Source organism: Neoarius graeffei, chromosome 17 (genome assembly GCF_027579695.1).
Source record: "Neoarius graeffei isolate fNeoGra1 chromosome 17, fNeoGra1.pri, whole genome shotgun sequence".
NCBI lineage: Eukaryota > Metazoa > Chordata > Actinopteri > Siluriformes > Ariidae > Neoarius > Neoarius graeffei.
The window spans coordinates 13,544,722-13,564,304 of NC_083585.1; the positions used below are offsets into that span (position 1 = coordinate 13,544,722).

Here is a 19,583-nt window from a genome sequence, read left to right on the forward strand (position 1 = left end):
GTTTTTCCTTTTCCGATACTGATTCTGATACCAGGAGCTGGAGTATCAGGTGATTATCAGTATCCATTCGATATTTTTTTTCTTTAAAAACTACTAAGGTTAAAAAAAGATTTTTTTTTTAATTTGGAGGAAAAAATACAGAGCAAAAATCACAACTTAAACAAACTGCAGCTTCCACACAAGAATCATTTACATTGCAAATATAGTAGGTATTATAAAGTATAAATATAATTAAAAAATCAATCCTAACAAAAATACAATCAAATCTGTTTATACTGTATGTAAACATTTACAGTTATATTTAAATAAATCTTTTCCAAACTCGATTACAAATTTTTTTCTATTTCATACAGGATCATTCTCATTTATTATTATTATTATTATTATTAATTTTTTTTCTCCTGATAACCGATTCACCATTTTTTTTTTCTTCTTCTTGGTAATAGCCCAGTACTGATCCTGGATAGTTAATACTAAGTTAGTACTTAGTACTGTCTCCTAAATGTATTTTGTTTCTTTTTTTCTACCCTCAGATGCCAAATCCTCTCTTTGACCTAGCTGGTATTACATGCGGCCATTTTCTGATCCCATTTTGGACCTTCTTTGGAGCAACACTAATTGGAAAAGCAGTGATCAAAATGCACATTCAGGTACTATGAATTAATATGTTTTGCTCAGATTTTTTAAAAAGAGTTTTGGTGAGGTTGCTAAGTCATATACATGACTTGATATGATCATGTTAGCGCATTGTTCTTAGAAGAACAGGATTCATTTATAACATTAATAACCACTAAGGTCACAACTGACCATAGGGGTGGACTGATCCACTCCCTAATTTCTATTTTATGACTCAGATATTACTGTTGAAGCAGAATGGCAGATTTCTGCTTAATCACCAAGACTCTTGAGTTAAAACGTTGAGTCTTGGGAAAGGGGCAAGAAAATGGACATCCTTTGAGGTGCTAGGCGAGTCATCAAAGCAGCAATAAGCTTGTGTCAGGCAGTGATCTCACTGCTCCTTCTGGGAGCGTGTTTCAGCATCTCCTGAAGACAAAGAGAGCTTGAAGCATTTCCATTCCTCCTCATGTTAGTTTGACCCCAGTCTTATCACTCATGCTTTTGATTCACTGTCTGAAATGTCCTGTACATCTCGTCTCTCTCCATAGAAACTCTTTGTAATCATAACGTTCAGCAAGCACATAGTGGAGCAGATGGTGTCTCTGATCGGGTGAGTAATAACGCATTCATGTTCTCTGGGGGAAAATGGTGAAATCCAGGAGTATCAGAGTTCCCAAACTTAGAAATATGTTTTAAAAATACAATAACAAAAATAATGTCTCAAAACACCACCAAAATAGTTGAATGAAGATTTTAGTAAATCCTTAACAAAGATATAAAACTTATTAAACATTGTAATTAAACTCATGACATGGGTAATAGTCTTGTTGAATACAGTGTCCTCCAGTTTTATCATAAAAAGGAGCAAAAATGTCTAAAAATAAACAGCATTGAGTCTCTTCCTGTAATGTCTAAAGAGGACAGAGAAACTTGTAGAGATCTTGGTGCACTCGTTCATGCAGAACACTTTAAGCTCTTAAAAAAATAGAGCTATATTTGTTTTTCAGCAACTTGACCTTGCCTTAAAAATGGTATACAAAATTGCAAGACTTATCAAATACATCAATTTACAAATCAGATCATTTAGTCCAACACATCACCTGTGGCTCAGTGTCTCTTCTGTGTAAATGCCTTAGACATTAGATAGTAGAAATATTAATATTGATATATTCCTGAAAGATTTTCCATATCTTATTAAAAGTATTAATTATCAAATGTAAAAGACAAAAATCCAGAGCGATTATTTTATGCCATCCTGAAATGAGAATACTTATCTGAAATTTATCTAAGGAGTTTTTGTCTTACTGGTGCAGAAGGTTAGGACATTATTGTGTGTGTGAGAGAGAATGAGTGAGTAAGCGAGTAGTGTGTTTCCTTAGAAGACAAAATCGATCAAATTATATTTCCTGCAATTCATACAGCATATCTCCCCAACATCTCTATAACTTGAAGCATGACCAGAATCAATTAATTGTTTTACAATTTGGACATACATGTCCTACATTTAAGGTGCTAGTTTAAAATTGTAATTTTTTTCATAAACAGGCAGGAGATGCGAGTATCCTAAGTTGTATTGCATGATTACATGTTATGTTGTTTGCATTGTTGCATTGCTCAAATGTTCTTCCACATGTAATTTCATGAACACTAAGGCCCTTCTCCCAGATTAACTTCAGTCCAGGTATAAGTTCTCAGGATGCCATAGAGAAAAGTCACTGATTGAGGAAAAAGGTGAAATATTGAAAATATCTACTGAGTCAATCAGGATCTTTTTTTCCTTTTTCATTATTAAAAAAAACCTCTTGTCTGGAAATTTAAAAGAAAAAAAAAATCATTATTTCTGGATGTATTATATTTGCCCAGTACCTGATGAAAAGCTGTAGAAAAAGATAAACTAAATCAGATTGTCCCACAGAACCCTAGTGTATGTAAAATTAAGCACTATTATTATTAGTAGTAGTACTAGTATTTTTATTTTAGTCCCCCCCCCCCCCCCCCCCCGGTTTGTGCATGTGGACTTCCTTCTTTTTTCAATAGAGACTGAAATGATCATTACAAAACATTGATTTTGTGTCTCTTTGACTATTGCTGTGCTGATTTGGCTTATCATTAGTGCAGCTCGTTTCTAACAATTGACCAGAAACAACTGAAAGAACAAAGCCCCATTAATTGAACATAAGGGGTGGTGTGAGTGCTTTGTGACTAGTAGCTGTCTGTCAAAGCATGAATGATGCACCTCTACAAGCTTAAAACGACCAACTGGCATGTAGAAGAGTGACACATTTCCAAAGTACCAAAATTGCAAACAACGAACTTGTACGTGTATGTAATATTTCCAGTCTGACTTTCTATGAATTTTCAGCTATTCATAATTGATCATGATCATCTACTCTAGATCAAGTCAGCAATATGGAAATGCTTCATAAAAGAACTGCTGAATCATTTGTTGATTTTTTTTTTTTTTTTTTTTTTGCTCTACCCTACGGCAGGTTAGTTAAAGATTAGCTCGTTTGCTTGAGGTAGTCAGTCTAATAATTAGGTGTAGACTTGGCAATTTATCAGGACACCAAGATGGGAACTTGGCAAACGGTAGTTCATTGAACTTTTAATGCATCATTATTTTCTTCCATGAAGAACGTGCTTTACATGCCGTTCAATTCTCTCATGGTTTTGGTTACATTCTGAGCTGTAATCTGAATCATCACCTGCACAGCATACAACGTTCCTGTAGAACAGATACGCTGCTGAGTTAATGTGAAACAGTCTGTGAGACTGAGGTGCAATTTATGGAGGAGAATAAGCAAGAAAGCAAGCTGTAGGTTGTATCATTAACCACAAAGAGTCAAAATTAGAATGTCCGTTAGGTTTTTCGCACTTCCCATGACTCAGAGACATCCTGTGTAATTCTGTCATTCACAATTGTGTGTGTGTGTGAGAGAGAGAGACTTTTTTGATATTTCAATTTAGAAAGATTACAATCACTTGGATCAAACTTAAGATTTTTATTATTATTATTACTACATTTTAACATAATGATGGATAAGACTCTCACATGTCAAATCCACAAAGTATAACATATGTTAATACATCCAAAAATCTAAACATTACATTTCAAACTTAAGTTCCGTGAAGTCATTCTAACCTTTTTTTTTTTTTTTCGACTGTACAAGCTCTGTAGTGTATTAGATACGTGTCACTGACCGTCACTCCTTCAAACCTGGGCGGTTCTTCCTCCATGTCACTGATGACACAATGTCGACTCACTTCCTGATTAATAGCTCCAGACCAGTTCTAACAGGAACCTCGGTAATATAAGCAAGTGTTGGGAGATCTCGCTCTTCAGTGTGCTGTGCCACCTCACCCAGAGAGCACAGCTAACATTTCAGTGATAGATGTTTAGTGGACTTTCTACAGCACGAGTCTCGTGGAGCGTGTAACTTAAATTCACGGTAAGTCAGAATTGGCCTAATGTGTTGTTTGGTTATATTCACAGGGCCATACCTGGGGTTGGAGTTTCCTTACAGAAGCCTTTCAGTGAATATCTGGAAGCACAGCGAGCTAAGCTTCATCACCCAGCTGGGGATGGCACACCTGCGGTAAGAACCACACGTGTTTCTCTTTTGTTGGTTCAGGAAGACTTTTTTAAATGCAGGTTTCCTTTTGTTTGGCATTGATGGCAAACCTGCTTTAGTGTTTGGCACTCACCCACTCAGATCTTTAGTCAGATTTTTACTTCCAGATTTGTGATATGGGTTGGAAAAAAAAGCTGGAGTTTAAATTGAAAATATTAGACTTAAGTTATATATCAAGACTTCCTTGTATAAAGTCTCAAGGTTCAGGTTAATTTTCTACCTTTTGGAATTATCACCCCAGTGGATGCCTTGTACAACAGTCTGATTAGTAATGTGTGTTTGCTTCTTGTGTGCAGGGTGAGAACTGGCTCTCCTGGGTCTTTGAGAAAGTGGTGCTCGTCATGGTCTGCTATTTCATTTTGTCCATCATAAATTCCATGGCACAGAGTTATGCCAAGCGGCAGCAGCAGAAGAAGCACTCGGAAGAGAAAACCAAGTGATAGACTCACAGTAAATCATCTCAGGCCCCCATTTTGGAAACTAAGGAGTATTTAACCCCCCAAAAAGAACGAATGGGCACTAATTTAATGTGTGTAATATTCTGTTGTATCCCCTTCATTCCCAACTTGTCTGTAGCGTTTGACTTAGAACTTTGTGGTTTTTACCTACAGAGATAGAGAATGTTTTTCAGGGGCAGTCCCCCCCCCCCCCCAGATTTTCTTCTTCTAGATTTTCTTCTTCAGGGACTGCAATATAAAAAAAAAAATCTCTTTTTTTAATTGCCTGCACATTGTGTAAATAATTTGTTGTAACAGTTTATGGAAGTCAGCACAGACTTTCTGCCATAAATGTGATGAAACTGATGCTATTTAAATCTGGTAAACTTAAGAATTGGCTTACTTTATCTTATGTACAATTCACTTTATAAACTGCCTTGCTTTTTTTTTTTTGTCTTAATACATTTATGTGAAGCTAAAACTTGTTGGTCTGTTGTAGACCCTGGTTTAATTCTGTTGAACATTAAAATTAAGTAATGCATCATTTGGTTATACTTCATGTTCTAGCTTTTATTCATGGATTATAAATCCATCCCTGAAGCTGTCCATCTCCAGAGGTAAGTGTAGTTTATAAAATGCAAGTAGATTTTTTTTTTGTATGTTCTACAGTGCCACTATTATATAATTTGCTTTTGTAATTATCTTTTGTTTGGTCATTACAGTGATAAGAATCTGCAGTAGAGGCCTTTTAATGAACAATGAATTTACATGAAACAGGTTTGAATTTGCCAGCAGGGTTGTAAACGGAAGTTAAACTGTTTTACATAATTCACCGTTGAGGTTCCTTTTAAATCAGGAACACCGTGTTCTCACAGTCCCATCATGTCAGATAGCTTATCAGACTGGTGTTGGCTCTGAAAGTTGTAAGGCGACAACAGTCTGTAGGCTGACTGAAGTTTTGGGTTTGTCACCTCGGAGGAAATGAAAGAACTACAGTTTTGCAAGACTCCCTTCTGTTCACACACCAAAAAAAGCAGGCTTGGATTTTTTTTTTTTAAAACCACAGTGACTGTTGGATTGAGTCTGGATTCCCGAAGAAACAGCTAAGAAAATTGGAGGGAGGAGGGGGGGTTTAAAAACAGGAAACTTAAGTTATTCTGCTGCGAGATCTCTGACTGGTTTCTAAAATTTGATTAGTCCTTTCCATTTTAGAGAATTGTTTTAGATTAAATCTGATATTTACTTATGTGTTTCGATTGACAGACTACAGCTTGAGCTACACGCTTTTTTTTTTCATTAATGTAGCATAAATTGATGTCACTAAACAAATGAGTAATTGTCTTTGCATATATTTAAAATAAAGGGGATTTGCCTTTTTACTTGTAGGGGAAAAGCTAATTATTGAACATTTGTGAGATTGGTACAATAACTCAGGAACCTGACAAACCTTCATAGAGGACCAATGGGGAGAAATATTCCTTAAATGGTAGTGAGTGAAAGACACCTAAGTGGTGAATGAATGGACTGGTGTTCTATGTACTTGAATTTTGTTTTCTGACTTTTTGCAACTATTACACTTTTTATAAAGAATAAAATCTGGACTAGAAGAGCTTAAAGCTGAAAAAAAATCCATTATTTTAATACTATACACAGCTTGTAGAAAATACAGCAAGGACAAACACATTCACAGGATTGGCAAGCAGTGAAATTAAACACTTCAAAATAATGAGGGAGGATCAAAGATGAGTGTAGCTGGAGATAATCTGTTCTAACATGGTAAAGCTTTCGAGAAAATCATCTTCTGAAATTCCAAATTTGGTATACTGATGAATGTAGGCCCTGTTAAGAAAAACAAACATACAAATATAACCAGTTACCAAAGTAAAAAGGCATACTGAACACTACGTACTGAGAGTGTGGATTCTTTGTACCTTGATGCAAACATGTTCCAGGCCTTCTTAATAATAATATCCAGAGGATTCAAAAGTGACTGGCTGTTGCTGATTAGCGTGGCCAACTTCTCATAGCCATTGAAGGGCACAGGGGAGTGCCACTTATGGAAAGTGCCATCTGCTGGAAGCCATGGCGCATAGAGTCCAGACTCCTTAAACGCTACTGTTGATTAAAAACACTTCATGTCTCTCAGCCAATTAATCACACAGATAGTTCAGTGTATACAATAGCCAAACGACAGTATTAAATAACTAGCATCCTTGCCTGTATCTGCAGAACAAACATCTTTACCCCGCAGTACGAGAAGATTAGAGAGTGATCTGTTAAAACCCACTTGTGTTTTTTTTACGCTCTCTGCTCTGCTCGACGGCATACACACTTTCCAATCGATACCTGAAAGTAATGACATCATTTAAACTGTTAATGTTTAGAAAGCCTTTTCCAGTGACCTCATACATGTGTAAATTTATAGTATTCACCTTCCTCCATTCTGGCATTGGAAATAAGCATTTGTCTTAAATGCTTGAGCAGGCCGGGCCAGGTGTAGGCACTGTAAGCCAGAGATGTCCGAGACATGTGAGGAATGTTCAACACATTAAGTAGTTTGTATTCAGGATGACACACCAGGGAGCTCAGCAATTCTCCTGGACCAAGCAGATGAACAAGAGGAAAATAAGACACCATACATTGCAGTTCTGATAATCTCTACATGGTGATGTTTTTACCATTCCAAATAGAAGACCTTCATTTAGTTGTGTACAGGGTTTTAACCAAGCAATTTGGACAACTGACTCAAGACTTCCATACAAAATATCCTGTTCCTTCAGAAACTCTTTCTACTGAAACTATTTCAATGCCTACATGTCTGTGTTTAAAAAAAAAACACAACTGTGATTTGCTGTTGGGTCCATTGCGTTTATTCACTTTTTTGTTTCGGGGGGGGGGGACGACGATAAGGAAACAGTCTTTTTTTCTTGGCACCCTAAAATATGAATCTTTTTTTTTTTTTAATTACAAGTAAATCACATTTATGAATCCAAATATTTAAAAAGATAAATTTAACAATGGAGTCTAAATACAAAAAAATCAACACCTCGGCACTTAAAGCCCAAGAAGCAGCATGGCACAAAATCTACAACATACATACAAAAATACACAAGACTGTATATTTAAGAAAAAAAAAGTTTATAAAAAAAATACAAACTAAGGAAATTTTTAGGTGTAATGTTTTCATAAGAGTTTATTTATTTATCCTGTATTAGGCTTGCTCATAAAATTGACAGTTGTTTAAAGTCTTTCTGTAAAACTGCTTTGGGACGATGTCTGTTAAAAGCGCAATAGAAATAAACTGATGACTTATGCTACTAATGCAAGAAATACATTATAAAAAAAGTGTTCTTAACCGTTATTGTGTATTTTAGTTAATCTTTTCAGAATTACTTTTGAGAGTAGTTTTGAATGTTACTCTGGTCAACCATCTTAATGTATAGTCAGTTTGACTCCATCTACAGTCCATATAATATGAGTGTATCCTGATGACGGATTTGGAGAAACAGAACTAGAACGCTGACTGGAACGACCTCCTCAACTCAACATCAGTGCCCGAGCTCACTAAAGCTCTTATGGCTGAATGAGCACAAATCCCCACAGTGAGGCTCCAAAATCTAGTGGAAAACCTTTCTAGAAGAAGTGTGGCGGTTATTGTAACAGTAAATTTGGAACATAAAAATGTTCAAGCCCATACAAGCATTATATTTAGGTAGCCAAATAGTGCATGTCCATCATGCACATCAAACTTTTGCCAATACAGTCCATCATGGATTTTGTTTTAGTTAATGGCAAGAAAGGTTGGATAAGTTGGAAGTTCAAACTGTTCCAAGATACCCAAATTAAACTTGCTGGATGTATGTATACATTATAAAAATAAATGAATGGGGGAAAAGAAAATATATATTTTACACACACAGTACTACGCAAAAGTCTTAAGCACCCCATTTCTTTTCATACAAACTTTGTTAAAATGGAAATCAATATGACTTCTACATTGAGTCAGTATTAAAAACGTTAGAGTTCCAAATGTTCGTTTTCCAGCACAAAATTAAAAATGTTACAGGAAAAAAAAAGTGTTTGTATCTGAGCAGCATAAGAGAGAACTTTTCAGATTAAAAAAGAAAACAGAATGAAGGCTGCTGGGTTTTGCTGCAAAATTAAGAAGCAAGTGTGACAAAGTGTCCAGAAGAACTGTGGCTGGCTCTGTAAGATACTCAGTAAAGCCCACAGCTCATTTCCGCATAAAACTGCACTCACTGGACATGAGCCTACTATTTTTTTCTTTATTTAAAGCAAAGGGTCATCTCACACCATCAAACTGACTACACATTACTGACTTTGTTTCATTTACTATAGCTTACTGCTGTTTACAGTATTTCTTTTTAATGTTGAAACATTTCATTATTTTTAAGCCATTTTTGGTCTACAGCATTTCTTTACATTTGCCTGAGACTTTTGCACAGTACTCTGTGTGTGTCTGTGTGTGTGTGTGTGTGTGTGTATATAAATACACACACACAGTTTAAAATCATGTACATAATATAAAGTATATACAGTGGGGTCCTAAAGTCTAATAGCACTAATGAAAATTTTTCTAGTTTGCATCATTTTATAATTTAATACAATTTTCATTTCATAGTATTTGGTTTGGCCCCTTTTTGCTTTAATGACCATGTACACTTGATCTGGCATGGACTCGAAGTTTGTGCAAAACCTTATGATTCATTTTAGATCAAATCCATTGGAGTGTCGTCTGAGCATGTGCTTCAGTAGACAAGATTAGGCACAAGGAAAATCTGAGCTTTTGTATAAAAGCAGTTAACATGGATCATGTTGCCATGTTATAATTTTGCTTACATTTAAATACGGGCCTAGAAAACATTTATTTACTTTTATTTGTTTAAAATACAAAATTTTAAGAGCCACATTTCCGATTTGAAATTTAAAGAAAATTGTTTTTTGGTCTCAGACTTTTTTTCGTGTGTGTGTGTGCGTGTGTGTGTAGGAGAAAAAAAAATATCTCACACAGGAGAGGAAAAAAAGATGTTTGCCAGTTGGAATTAAATAAGCAAATAGTTAAGAGCCTTCAATTGGATAATTACTGCAGTGATCAATATGTTTCAGCTGGCAACAATTCTTTTAACCCTAACTGATGCAGTGAGTAGCTTCTAATTTCTTAAACAACCACATTGGAAGTATCATCTCATGATTGTAGAACAGATGTGTGTTTCAGAAAGGTCAAATTATTGGCCTGCATCAAGCAAAGAAAACAACTAAGGGGACTGCTGAAATGACTGGAATTGGGTTAAGAATTCCAATACGTAATTAAAACCTGGAAGGATAGTGGTGAACTGTCAACTTCACAGAAGAAACGTGGTCAGAAAAAAAAAAAAAGGAAAAAAAATCCTGACCGACTGTGATTGGAGATCACTTGGACGCTTAAAGTGCAGTTGTAAAAAATTGACAGTAGAACTCAGTTATGTTTAATAGTGAAAGTAACATTTCCACATGCATAATGGAACGAGTATTCACAGGACTGGGACTAAACAGCCGTGTGGTCAAAAGAAAACCCCTTGTTAGTGAGACTAATTAGGAGAAAAGGGCTTCAATTTGCTAGGGAGCATAAAGATTATGCTACAGCTGACGTGACACTGAACGTCCAGACCGTGTCTGGCCTTTAGGTACTGTCGCGAAGGCCAAAAGGGGGGATGGAAGGTTTAAGGCAGCCCCCATCTTCCATATTCAGTGCCTAGGCGTATGCGTCGTAGGTTTTGGTGTGATGGTCGCAGGATTCTGTACGGGGCAGAAGGAAACCTGAGGCAGCTACCAAGATGTCCAGGCAGCCCTATTTAGGGATGGCCTGCTTGCCTCAATTAGAGGAAGGCCCTAGAAAAGGTGGACTAAAAAAAGCCATGCCCCAAAAACACATCCTGAATCTACTGAAATTAAATTTCTTGCTTGTTGGAATGTATGGACTTTGACCCCTGGCTTTAATACGGACTCGGATTTAAGGAAAACATCTTTATTAAATCATGAATTGGATCGGCTTAATGTTGACATTGCTGCATTATCTGAAACCCGCTTATCAGACAACGGCTCAATCAAGGAGAGCGTTTACACCATATTTTGGCATGGGAAGCCACAAGGACAGAAACGCAAACCTGGAGTTGGTTTTGCCATACGAAATATTATACCCTTCTGTGAAACTCCAGTGGCTATAACGACCAGACTTATGTCTTTGAGGGTTCAAACTACCAAAGGCCCTCTAACGATTTTTAGTGTATATGTGCCCACTCTCCAGGCGGACGATGAGGATAAGAATAATTTCTACCAACAGCTTGAACAAGAGATAGAAAAAGTCCCACGAACAGAGTCAGTTATAATGCTCGGCAATTTCAATGCAAGAGTTGGACGTGCCTTTGAAAATTTGACAGGCATACTAGGAAAACATGGCGTTGGAAATATGAATGAAAATGGACATAGCGTTGGAACTATGTGCAAGCCAAAATCTGTGTGTCACTAACACCTTCTTTGACGGAAAGATATCAAGGAAAACATCTTGGAAGCATCCGAGATCTGGGCATTGGCACCAATTAGACTTGGTGCTGACAAGGCGTTCCAATTTAAAAGAAATCCTACACACGAGATCATATCAGAGTGCTGACTGTGACACTGACCATTCCTTGGTTAGCTGCAAGGTTAAAATTTGTGTAAAAAAGATATATCGCAACAAAACTCCAAGTCATCCTCGTATAAACGTGGGCAAAATAAAGGATTATCAAAAGTGCACGACATTCAATCATGAAACTACCAAACTAAGTCTAGTTTTGACTTCAGCCAATGAGGCATGGTGTAATTTATGTGATGGAATATACAACACTGCAATTATGGTCTTTGGCAAGAGTGTAAAGAAAAATGCTGATTGGTTTGAAGAAAACTCACTAACGCTATTACCACTTGTCAAGGAGAAAAGACCAGCACTTATGGCATACAAAAACTATCCAAGTATTAGAAATATTGAAAATTTGCGGATGGCACGAAGCAAGATGCAAACAGAGGCAAGGAAATGTGCCCAGAGCAATTGGCTTAACCTTTGCGATGAAATACAAAGAGTGGCTGATTATGGGTGATACTCGGAGAATGTACAAAGGAATCAAACGTTGTATTGGTCCAGTAAAAGGGCAGTAGCCCCATTGAAGGATCTTCAGGGAAACATTCTAACAGGCAAGCAGGAGAAGCTTGAGCATTGGGTTGAACATTACAGTATTTTATATACAAGAACCTCTGAGATCAACGAAGCTGTATTTGAGACATTACCTCAGTTTGATATCATGGAGGATTTAAGCGCTGAACCAACACTAGAAGAACTGCAGCAGGCTATAAACTCTGTTCCTGAAAATAAGGCATCTGGAAATGATAGCATACCAGGTGAAATTTATAAATGTGCTGACCAAGAGCTGCTCACCAAAATTCATCTAGTTTTACTTCTCTGCTGGCAAGATGACGACGTTCCACAAGATTTCAAGGATGCGCGCTTCATACAACTATATAAGAATAAGGGCGACAGAAGTGAATGTGACCATCACAGAAGTATCTCTCTGTTGAACATTATCGGTAAAATATTTAGTCGCATCCTGCTCCCAAAAATACAGCTTTTAGGAGAAAACATTTACCCTGAAAGTCAATGTGGCTTTCGACAGGGGCGTTCTACCACAGATATGGTATTTTCAGTCAGACAGCTCCAAGAGAACTGCAAGGAAAAGCGTATCCCATTACATATGGCATTTATTGATCTTACAAAGGCCTTCGATTCTGTCAGTAGAGAGGGCTTATACATTGTTCTCAGGAAACTTGGTTGTCCACAAAAGCTCCTAAACTTAATTCACTCGTTACACACAGGTATGATGGCAACAGTTGTCTATGAAAACGAAGAATCCAAATCATTCGCAGTTAATAATGGAGTAAAGCAAGGGTGCATCCTAGCTCCTGTTTTATTCAACATGTATTTTTCTTACCTAATAAGGCATGCATTCCAAGGAAATGATGAAGGGATCCATCTCAGAACAAGATATGATGGCAGACTGTTTAACATCTCTAGATTCAGAGCAAAGACCAAAGTGAGAGAATCGACTGTGAGTGAACTTCTCTTTGCCGACGATGCGGCACTAGTTGCTCACAGTGAAGAATCCTTGCAAAGGCTTTTGGACAGATTTTCAGAGTCATGCAAGAGTTTTGGACTCAAGATAAGTTTAAAGAAAACCGTGATAATGCATCAGGGATTTACGGGATTCAATTCTGAAATTACCTTAGATGAAAATAGGCTTAGCAGTGTCAATAAATTCTGCTACCTTGGTTCCACAATTTAAGAACTTAGATCTAAACGATGAAATTTCAAAACGAATTGGCAAAGCGGCTATGAATTTTGGGTTATTAAAGAAACGAGCATGGGAAAATAAACTCTCCACCAAGGTCAAGGTTCGCATATACGAAACTTGCGTGCTTTCTTCATTGCTGTACTGCTCAGAGACATGGACTGCATATGCTAGGAACATTAAAAGGCTGAATAGTTTTACATGAGATGCTTACGAAAACTGTTAAAAGTTAAATGGCAAGACAAGATACCAGATACAGAGGTACTAAAGCGATCAGGGTTAACACACGTGGGAACTATAATAATGCAGAAACGGTTGAGATGGCTTGGGCACGTCAAAAGGATGGATGATAGCCGTATTCCCAAGACAATTCTTTTCAGTGGAACTCGTGATGGCGCCAGGAAACAAGGACGTCCGCTGTTGAGATATCATGATAATTGTAAGCGTGATTTGAAATTGTTTGATATGAATGTAGAAAGCTGGGAGGAGTGCGCAACACAACGTTCATCTTGGAAAGAAAAGGTGACACAGGGAGCAGAGAGATATGAACAAGCCCTTATACAGAGAAAGGAGGAGAACAGGACAAGAAGAAAGCAGCCATTAACGAATCTGGATGTCAATGATGGTGCATTTATTTGTGAACACTGCAACAAGCGCTGCCATTCAAGAATTGGACTGTTTAGCCATATGCGGACACATCAGAACTAAAACATTAACGCGTATACCATGATCTTTAAGATCGAAGGTTGCCTATTACTATAAAGATTAGACTCCGGAACAATGAGGAAAAAGGTCATGTGGTCTGAGGAGTCCAGATTAACCCTATTCCTGAGTGATGGGTGTGTCAGGGTAAGAAGGAAAGTGTATGAAGTAATGCACCCATCATGCATAGTGGATACTGTACAAGCCTTTGGAGGCAGTGTTATGATCTGGGGTTGCTTCAGGTCAAGGCTCAGCAGTGTTCTGTGGCAATAAAATGAAGTCAGCTAACTACTATTTATACTCTGATACAAATATCTCATTCTCATTATCTCTAGCCGCTTTATCCTGTTCTACAGGGTCGCAGGCAAGCTGGAGCCTATCCCAGCTGACTACGGGCGAAAGGCGGGGTACACCCTGGACAAGTCGCCAGGTCATCACAGGGCTGACACATAGACACAGACAACCATTCACACTCACATTCACACCTATGGTCAATTTAGAGTCACCAGTTAACCTAACCTGCATGTCTTTGGACTGTGGGGGAAACCGGAGCACCCGGAGGAAACCCACGCGGACACAGGGAGAACATGCAAACTCCGCACAGAAAGGCCCTCGCCGGCCACGGGGCTCAAACCCGGACCTTCTTGCTGTGAGGCGGCAGCGCTAACCACTACACCACCGTGCTGCCAGCGATACAAATATATTAAATAAAAAATTAATTGTGATTAACAGGCTGCATAGTGTCTTAATTTTTCCTACCTGTAAGCACATTGTTTAGATAGCAGAGGTCAAAAGAGCATTAATAATTAATAAAATAAATAAATAAAAAGCATATTCCCATGACTTCACCATAGGCAGAAGCAACAGATCTAATGCATGAAAACATAAACATATCTAAAATGGGAAAGAGCTGTTGTGTGATTGACAGTACAAAGCGATTTACCTATAGGATTTCTGCTGTAGTGAGCAGGTGAGTCCGCGGTGTATGCAGGCTGCAGCACACTGCTCAGCTGATGAGCGATCACCTTGTTCAGGTCAGAGATAGAGATGTGCTTGATGTTCATCAGCTGGCTGCAGATTTTGTGTAAGGTGTCATTCTCGTGTACCACGAGTGCATCAGACAATGTGTACAGATGAGACAGAGTGAGAACAGAATTGTAGTTTTGTACAATAACCTGTAGAGAGAAGAGAAATTGGACCACTTAAGACAAATTAATAAGAACAAAATTTTGCTGTAGCTCATCATACATTACTTTGAAAGATACATACATAATGACCAAGTTTACCTCTCCTGTTCCGTACGGCCATATCAGGTGATTAAGAATAAATGAATGTGGATAACTGTCTCGCAGACACTGGGTGACATAAGTGCCCACTCCAGAACCTGTACCTCCTGCCACACTCATCATGGCAAAAATTCCTGCAAAGCGATCGCAGCGTTCTACCTCACGCCGCACCAGATCTTCCATTGCATCCTTATGCTGAGGGCCGTGAACACAATAACTGTAGAATAGTAAGGACACAGATGTCATACTGCATTCTAGCTCAAAATGCAGGCCTGCTATGCATTAATGAAATTTAAAAATAAAAACGGAAGGAAGCAAAATACTGCACAGTGAGAGCAAATGACTTGCAGCTAAAATATATGGTGCAATAAAAGTACACTAATTAAAACACACATGGAAAGAAAAATGCATAAAAAAGGGGAGACTAAAGTCTATATGAGTACTATACACAAAATGTGTAATGATGTTTCATGTTCTTACCCGTTTGCCCAGTTGTTTCCAGAGCCTTGTTTCTGGCAGAAGTGGGATTTTTCCCCATATCTCCATTTCCCTGAGCCAGAAGCCTTTGTTATGGCTTGAGTAATTACTTTGGGCTCCATGTCAATAAGAACTGCACGTGCGACCAGCACTACACAAGAAGCACAACATACACATTTACAATATGGCCAAAAGTTTGCGGACACCTGACTATAACACTCCGTCCTTGTTGAACATTCCAATCCAAATTAAATCACCCTTTATTGATTATAATAACCTCCATTCTCCTGGGAAGGCTTTCCACTGAACTTTGGAGCATGGCTGTGGGGATTTGTGCCCATTCAGCTACAAGAGCATTACGCTGGGATAACACTACACCAGCCCTCTCAATATATTTCTGAGAAAGGGGCAAGTAAGAAAGAGTAGTAGGCAGAGGTTAAGCCAGGGATCCCAGCAATAATTGAAAAAAATAGAGGAATATAAGAAACTATCAGCATGGGTCAAGGGGGCTGCAAGCCCTTTGCGGGGTGCAGGGGCAATGCCCCTGCTGGGGGTACAGGGGGCGAAGCCCCCTGAAGCTGTTGAGATTTTAACATTTAAAGATGCTATAGAACACATTTTTGACATAGATTTAACATAGAAAAGCAACAGAATTTAACAATAATGTGTATCTATTTGATGCCATATTTTGTAATCTATGACATAAGTGGCAAAAAAAAATTTTATTTATAAAAATTAGACGAAAATGTAGCTTTGAAGAATATACTTGCCTAAATATTCCACTGATTTTGTTATAACAATAGTACCCATAGTTCATCTCATTTGTTTATTTTTTTGGTTCAAGTTAATGTCAATACTAGTCTAATATAAGCCACATTTATTTTTCAAAAATCATGAATATGAGCAGAAATCAATCAATGATTCAGTAATATTAGATATATACATATGTACAGCAAATATTGGAAATATTTGATTTAAACCTCTCTCTTTTTGAAAGGTTTCACTGCAGAGGAATTTAATGCTCTTTTCTGGGGTGCATTCTGTGATCTTTCCTCCAGTTTTCTCTGCTTTTGTTTCTCTGATCTTTCCTTCTGCTTTTTCTGATGTTCCTGCAGTGCTCTTTTGGATAGTTTCTTGGCTACTCTGTTCGCATGAGCTTTTGTTTCAAGTTCTGTATTCACCACATTCATTAATCTCTTCTTGGATTCAACTTCCTCTCTAGCCAAGCGCAACTACGCTTTCCACGACATACTGAATTAAGTTCAACACATTAGAAACAAAAGCACGAACGGAGTTAAAACACATTTTCTAGCAAATGGGCGCAGCCATATTGTTTTCTCGTTCTATCACGTACAGTCTCGCGGTATCTACATTAATTTAAGTTCCGAGTGTTCCCGAATGTCAACGAGAACAAACGAAGCCGACAAAAACATCGCTAAACAAGCAAACCAAATCAGAACGTATTTTGCTGGTCATTTTACTTAAACAAAAACATATTTTTAATGGATATACAAGAGATTAAAAAAAAAACGTTGGCTAGAAAAATAGCGGAATTCCGCTAAATAGCGGACGTCTGGGATCCATGTTAAGCGCAAGCTGAGCGAAGGCTGCGTTAGCCGCCGCTATGATGTATAAAAAAAAAAGGGGGGGGGGGGTCCAGGGGTCCTCCCCTGGAAAATTTTTAAAATGTAGATGTTAAATGGTGAATTCTGAGTGATCCTGAATGCAAAATTTTATTTTTATGAAGTATAAATTATAGAGTAAAAACTTATGAATTTCAATTCTTTGAAAAACCACTGTGAGTAGCCGGCAATGGAGCATTTGTAGGCGGCAAAATCGCCGGTTGCCGGCAGTTATTGAGAGGATTGCTACACAAATTCAGCCAAAGTGTGCCATGATTTTCTCGGGGCAGACAAATTTCCTGCATCGGGCCCAAATACATTGTGAATGATGAACGGGCCTTGTAGTGTGGCATAATTGAAGAACAGTGCAGTGGCATCTGGGATGCCCCAACAAAAAGTTTAGCATGACGGGATTTTTTGTATTTTCTAGCCCAGTTTGACAACTCCTACAATATGTTCCTTGATTACCTCGCTAAGGACGGAGTCCACCGGGAGCAAGGTACTGTTTTGGGTGGGGTTTGTTTGTTAGCAACATTACGGGAAAACGGCTGGACCAGTTTTCATGAAGCTTTCAGGATAGATTGGTCTCAAATAGAACCTCCAACATTTTGAGGGTCATCCAGTCAAGGTCACCAAAAAGGTCAAAATGGATTTTTTTCATGATAGCTTACTTCTGGTTCTGATTCTATTTCTCTCTCACACAAACACGTGATTCTGGTTCTGAATGTAATGCTCTCTTTCACAAACATACGATTCTGATTCAAAATCTAAATCTGTGAGATATTAGGTATAAAATCATTATCAAAATATAGGTATAAAATAAGTGCTGCCAGGCGAGGTTTGTTTTGCCTGGCAACACTTGTGTTCTTTCTGTAGTCATGATTGACAATTTCTTGACCCTCCTCCCCAACGACACACAATGATGTGAACAATGATTGGTTGGGTCAAATTTGTAGTGTCTCCAGTCTCCCAACTAAGACACAGCAAGAATGGCACCATGATTGACCTGGTGATCACTGTGCAAGACAAACATGGTGTAGTCTGATCCCAGGATTAGTGAGGTCAGGTGAGGAGGCCTGGGGTGCAGTTCCAGTTCATCCCAAAGGTGTTCAGTAAGGTTGAGGTCAGGGCTCTGTGCAGGACACTAGAGTTCTTCCACGCCAACCTTTGCAAACAATGTCTTCATAGAGCTTGCTTTGTGCATCGGGGCACTGTCATGCTGGAACAGGTTTGAACCTCTTAAGCTGCTTTTACATGGGCACTTGTGCTGGAACAACTTGCCCTGGTGCAACTGCCCATCTTAACAATTTGTTTCAGAACAATTTGACACCAGTGGGAGCAACTTGCTCCACTTTATGAGGTGGTCCAAATTGTTCTAGAACATCTTGTTCCAGGTGCAACTTGAGCCCGCTTACCATCTAAAACACGGTCAGTGGCAAGCAGGAGGGCCGGGTCAATTTATCATCCGGACAAGACTGCCTCGTGACAAATTCAATGGTCAGTTCTTCTCAAGTGCTTTTCCTTGTCAAATTTCTCCACATTTAAACAATGGAGTCAAGCAATTCCCAAGCCAATCGCACCAAAATCTAATCAGTTCATCTTTGAGTCCAACTGAAGATTTGTAGCAAATTTAAAGAAATTCCCTCAAGGCCTTCTTGAGATATTGTGTTATGAGCATGGGATGTACGAGGGTCACAGTGATCTTGACGTCTGACCATCAAAATATAATCAATTCCTCTTTGAGTCCAATTGAACATTTGCACTAAATTTGAAGAAATTTGCTCAAGGTGTTCTTAAGTTGATGAAGATCAACTTTCTTCATCCCTCAGTGTTCCAGCAGCTCATAGATAGAAAGAGTCAGGAATAGACAGTAACAAAAAAAAAGGGGGGGGGGGGGGGGGGGGAGTGCCCATAAAAGTTTAAATAAATAAATACCCCACCACCCCACACAGGCCATTTATGTAATGTCTCATCTCATTATCTCTAGCCACTTTATCCTGTTCTACAGGGTCGCAGGCAAGCTGGAGCCTATCCCAGCTGACTACGGGCGAAAGGCGGGGTATACCCTGGACAAGTCGCCAGGTCATCACAGGGCTGACACATAGACACAGACAACCATTCACACTCATACCTACGGTCAATTTAGAGTCACCAGTTAACCAAAAATGAAGCGTAATCCAAAAATGAACAATTAAAAAAAAAAAAAAATCACAAATAAAATATACAATATCTGTACTTTATATTATTATTCTACTCTTTCCTCTTACAGTTTTTGAAACTGAAACCTCCAAACCAAGGCTGACACACACGCTGTCGCCATGACCAAAACTCTTATTTCCCGGAAATGGCTCAGCACTAGAGCTCAGTGGACTGCACTTTCCCTTTGTAATAAGCATAAACATGTCTGAAAGCGATTTCTTTAATCTAGTCCATT

The 19,583-nt window shown here is 38.3% G+C and overlaps 2 protein-coding genes across 5 annotated transcripts in view; one reads left to right on the forward strand and one right to left on the reverse strand.

Annotated features, from left to right (window-relative positions):
* The window catches only part of vmp1 (vacuole membrane protein 1), a 60,761-nt gene extending 55,530 nt beyond the window's left edge, over positions 1-5,231 (forward strand). For all 3 annotated transcript variants that reach the window (XM_060943741.1, XM_060943740.1, XM_060943742.1), the window contains 4 exons: positions 534-650; positions 1,167-1,228; positions 4,112-4,214; positions 4,547-5,231. In XM_060943741.1, coding sequence (XP_060799724.1) covers positions 534-650; positions 1,167-1,228; positions 4,112-4,214; positions 4,547-4,690 — 426 coding nt within the window. In that variant the 3' untranslated portion in view covers positions 4,691-5,231. The remainder of the gene's footprint in view (positions 1-533; positions 651-1,166; positions 1,229-4,111; positions 4,215-4,546) is intronic.
* A 1,074-nt stretch (positions 5,232-6,305) lies between these two features.
* Positions 6,306-19,583, reverse strand: part of tubd1 (tubulin, delta 1) — a 26,973-nt gene continuing 13,695 nt past the window's right edge. For both annotated transcript variants that reach the window (XM_060943738.1, XM_060943739.1), the window contains exons 2-8: positions 15,531-15,678; positions 15,051-15,267; positions 14,708-14,939; positions 7,120-7,284; positions 6,905-7,033; positions 6,619-6,802; positions 6,306-6,526 (exon numbers count right to left, since the gene is read on the reverse strand). In XM_060943738.1, coding sequence (XP_060799721.1) covers positions 6,424-6,526; positions 6,619-6,802; positions 6,905-7,033; positions 7,120-7,284; positions 14,708-14,939; positions 15,051-15,267; positions 15,531-15,678 — 1,178 coding nt within the window. In that variant the 3' untranslated portion in view covers positions 6,306-6,423. The remainder of the gene's footprint in view (positions 6,527-6,618; positions 6,803-6,904; positions 7,034-7,119; positions 7,285-14,707; positions 14,940-15,050; positions 15,268-15,530; positions 15,679-19,583) is intronic.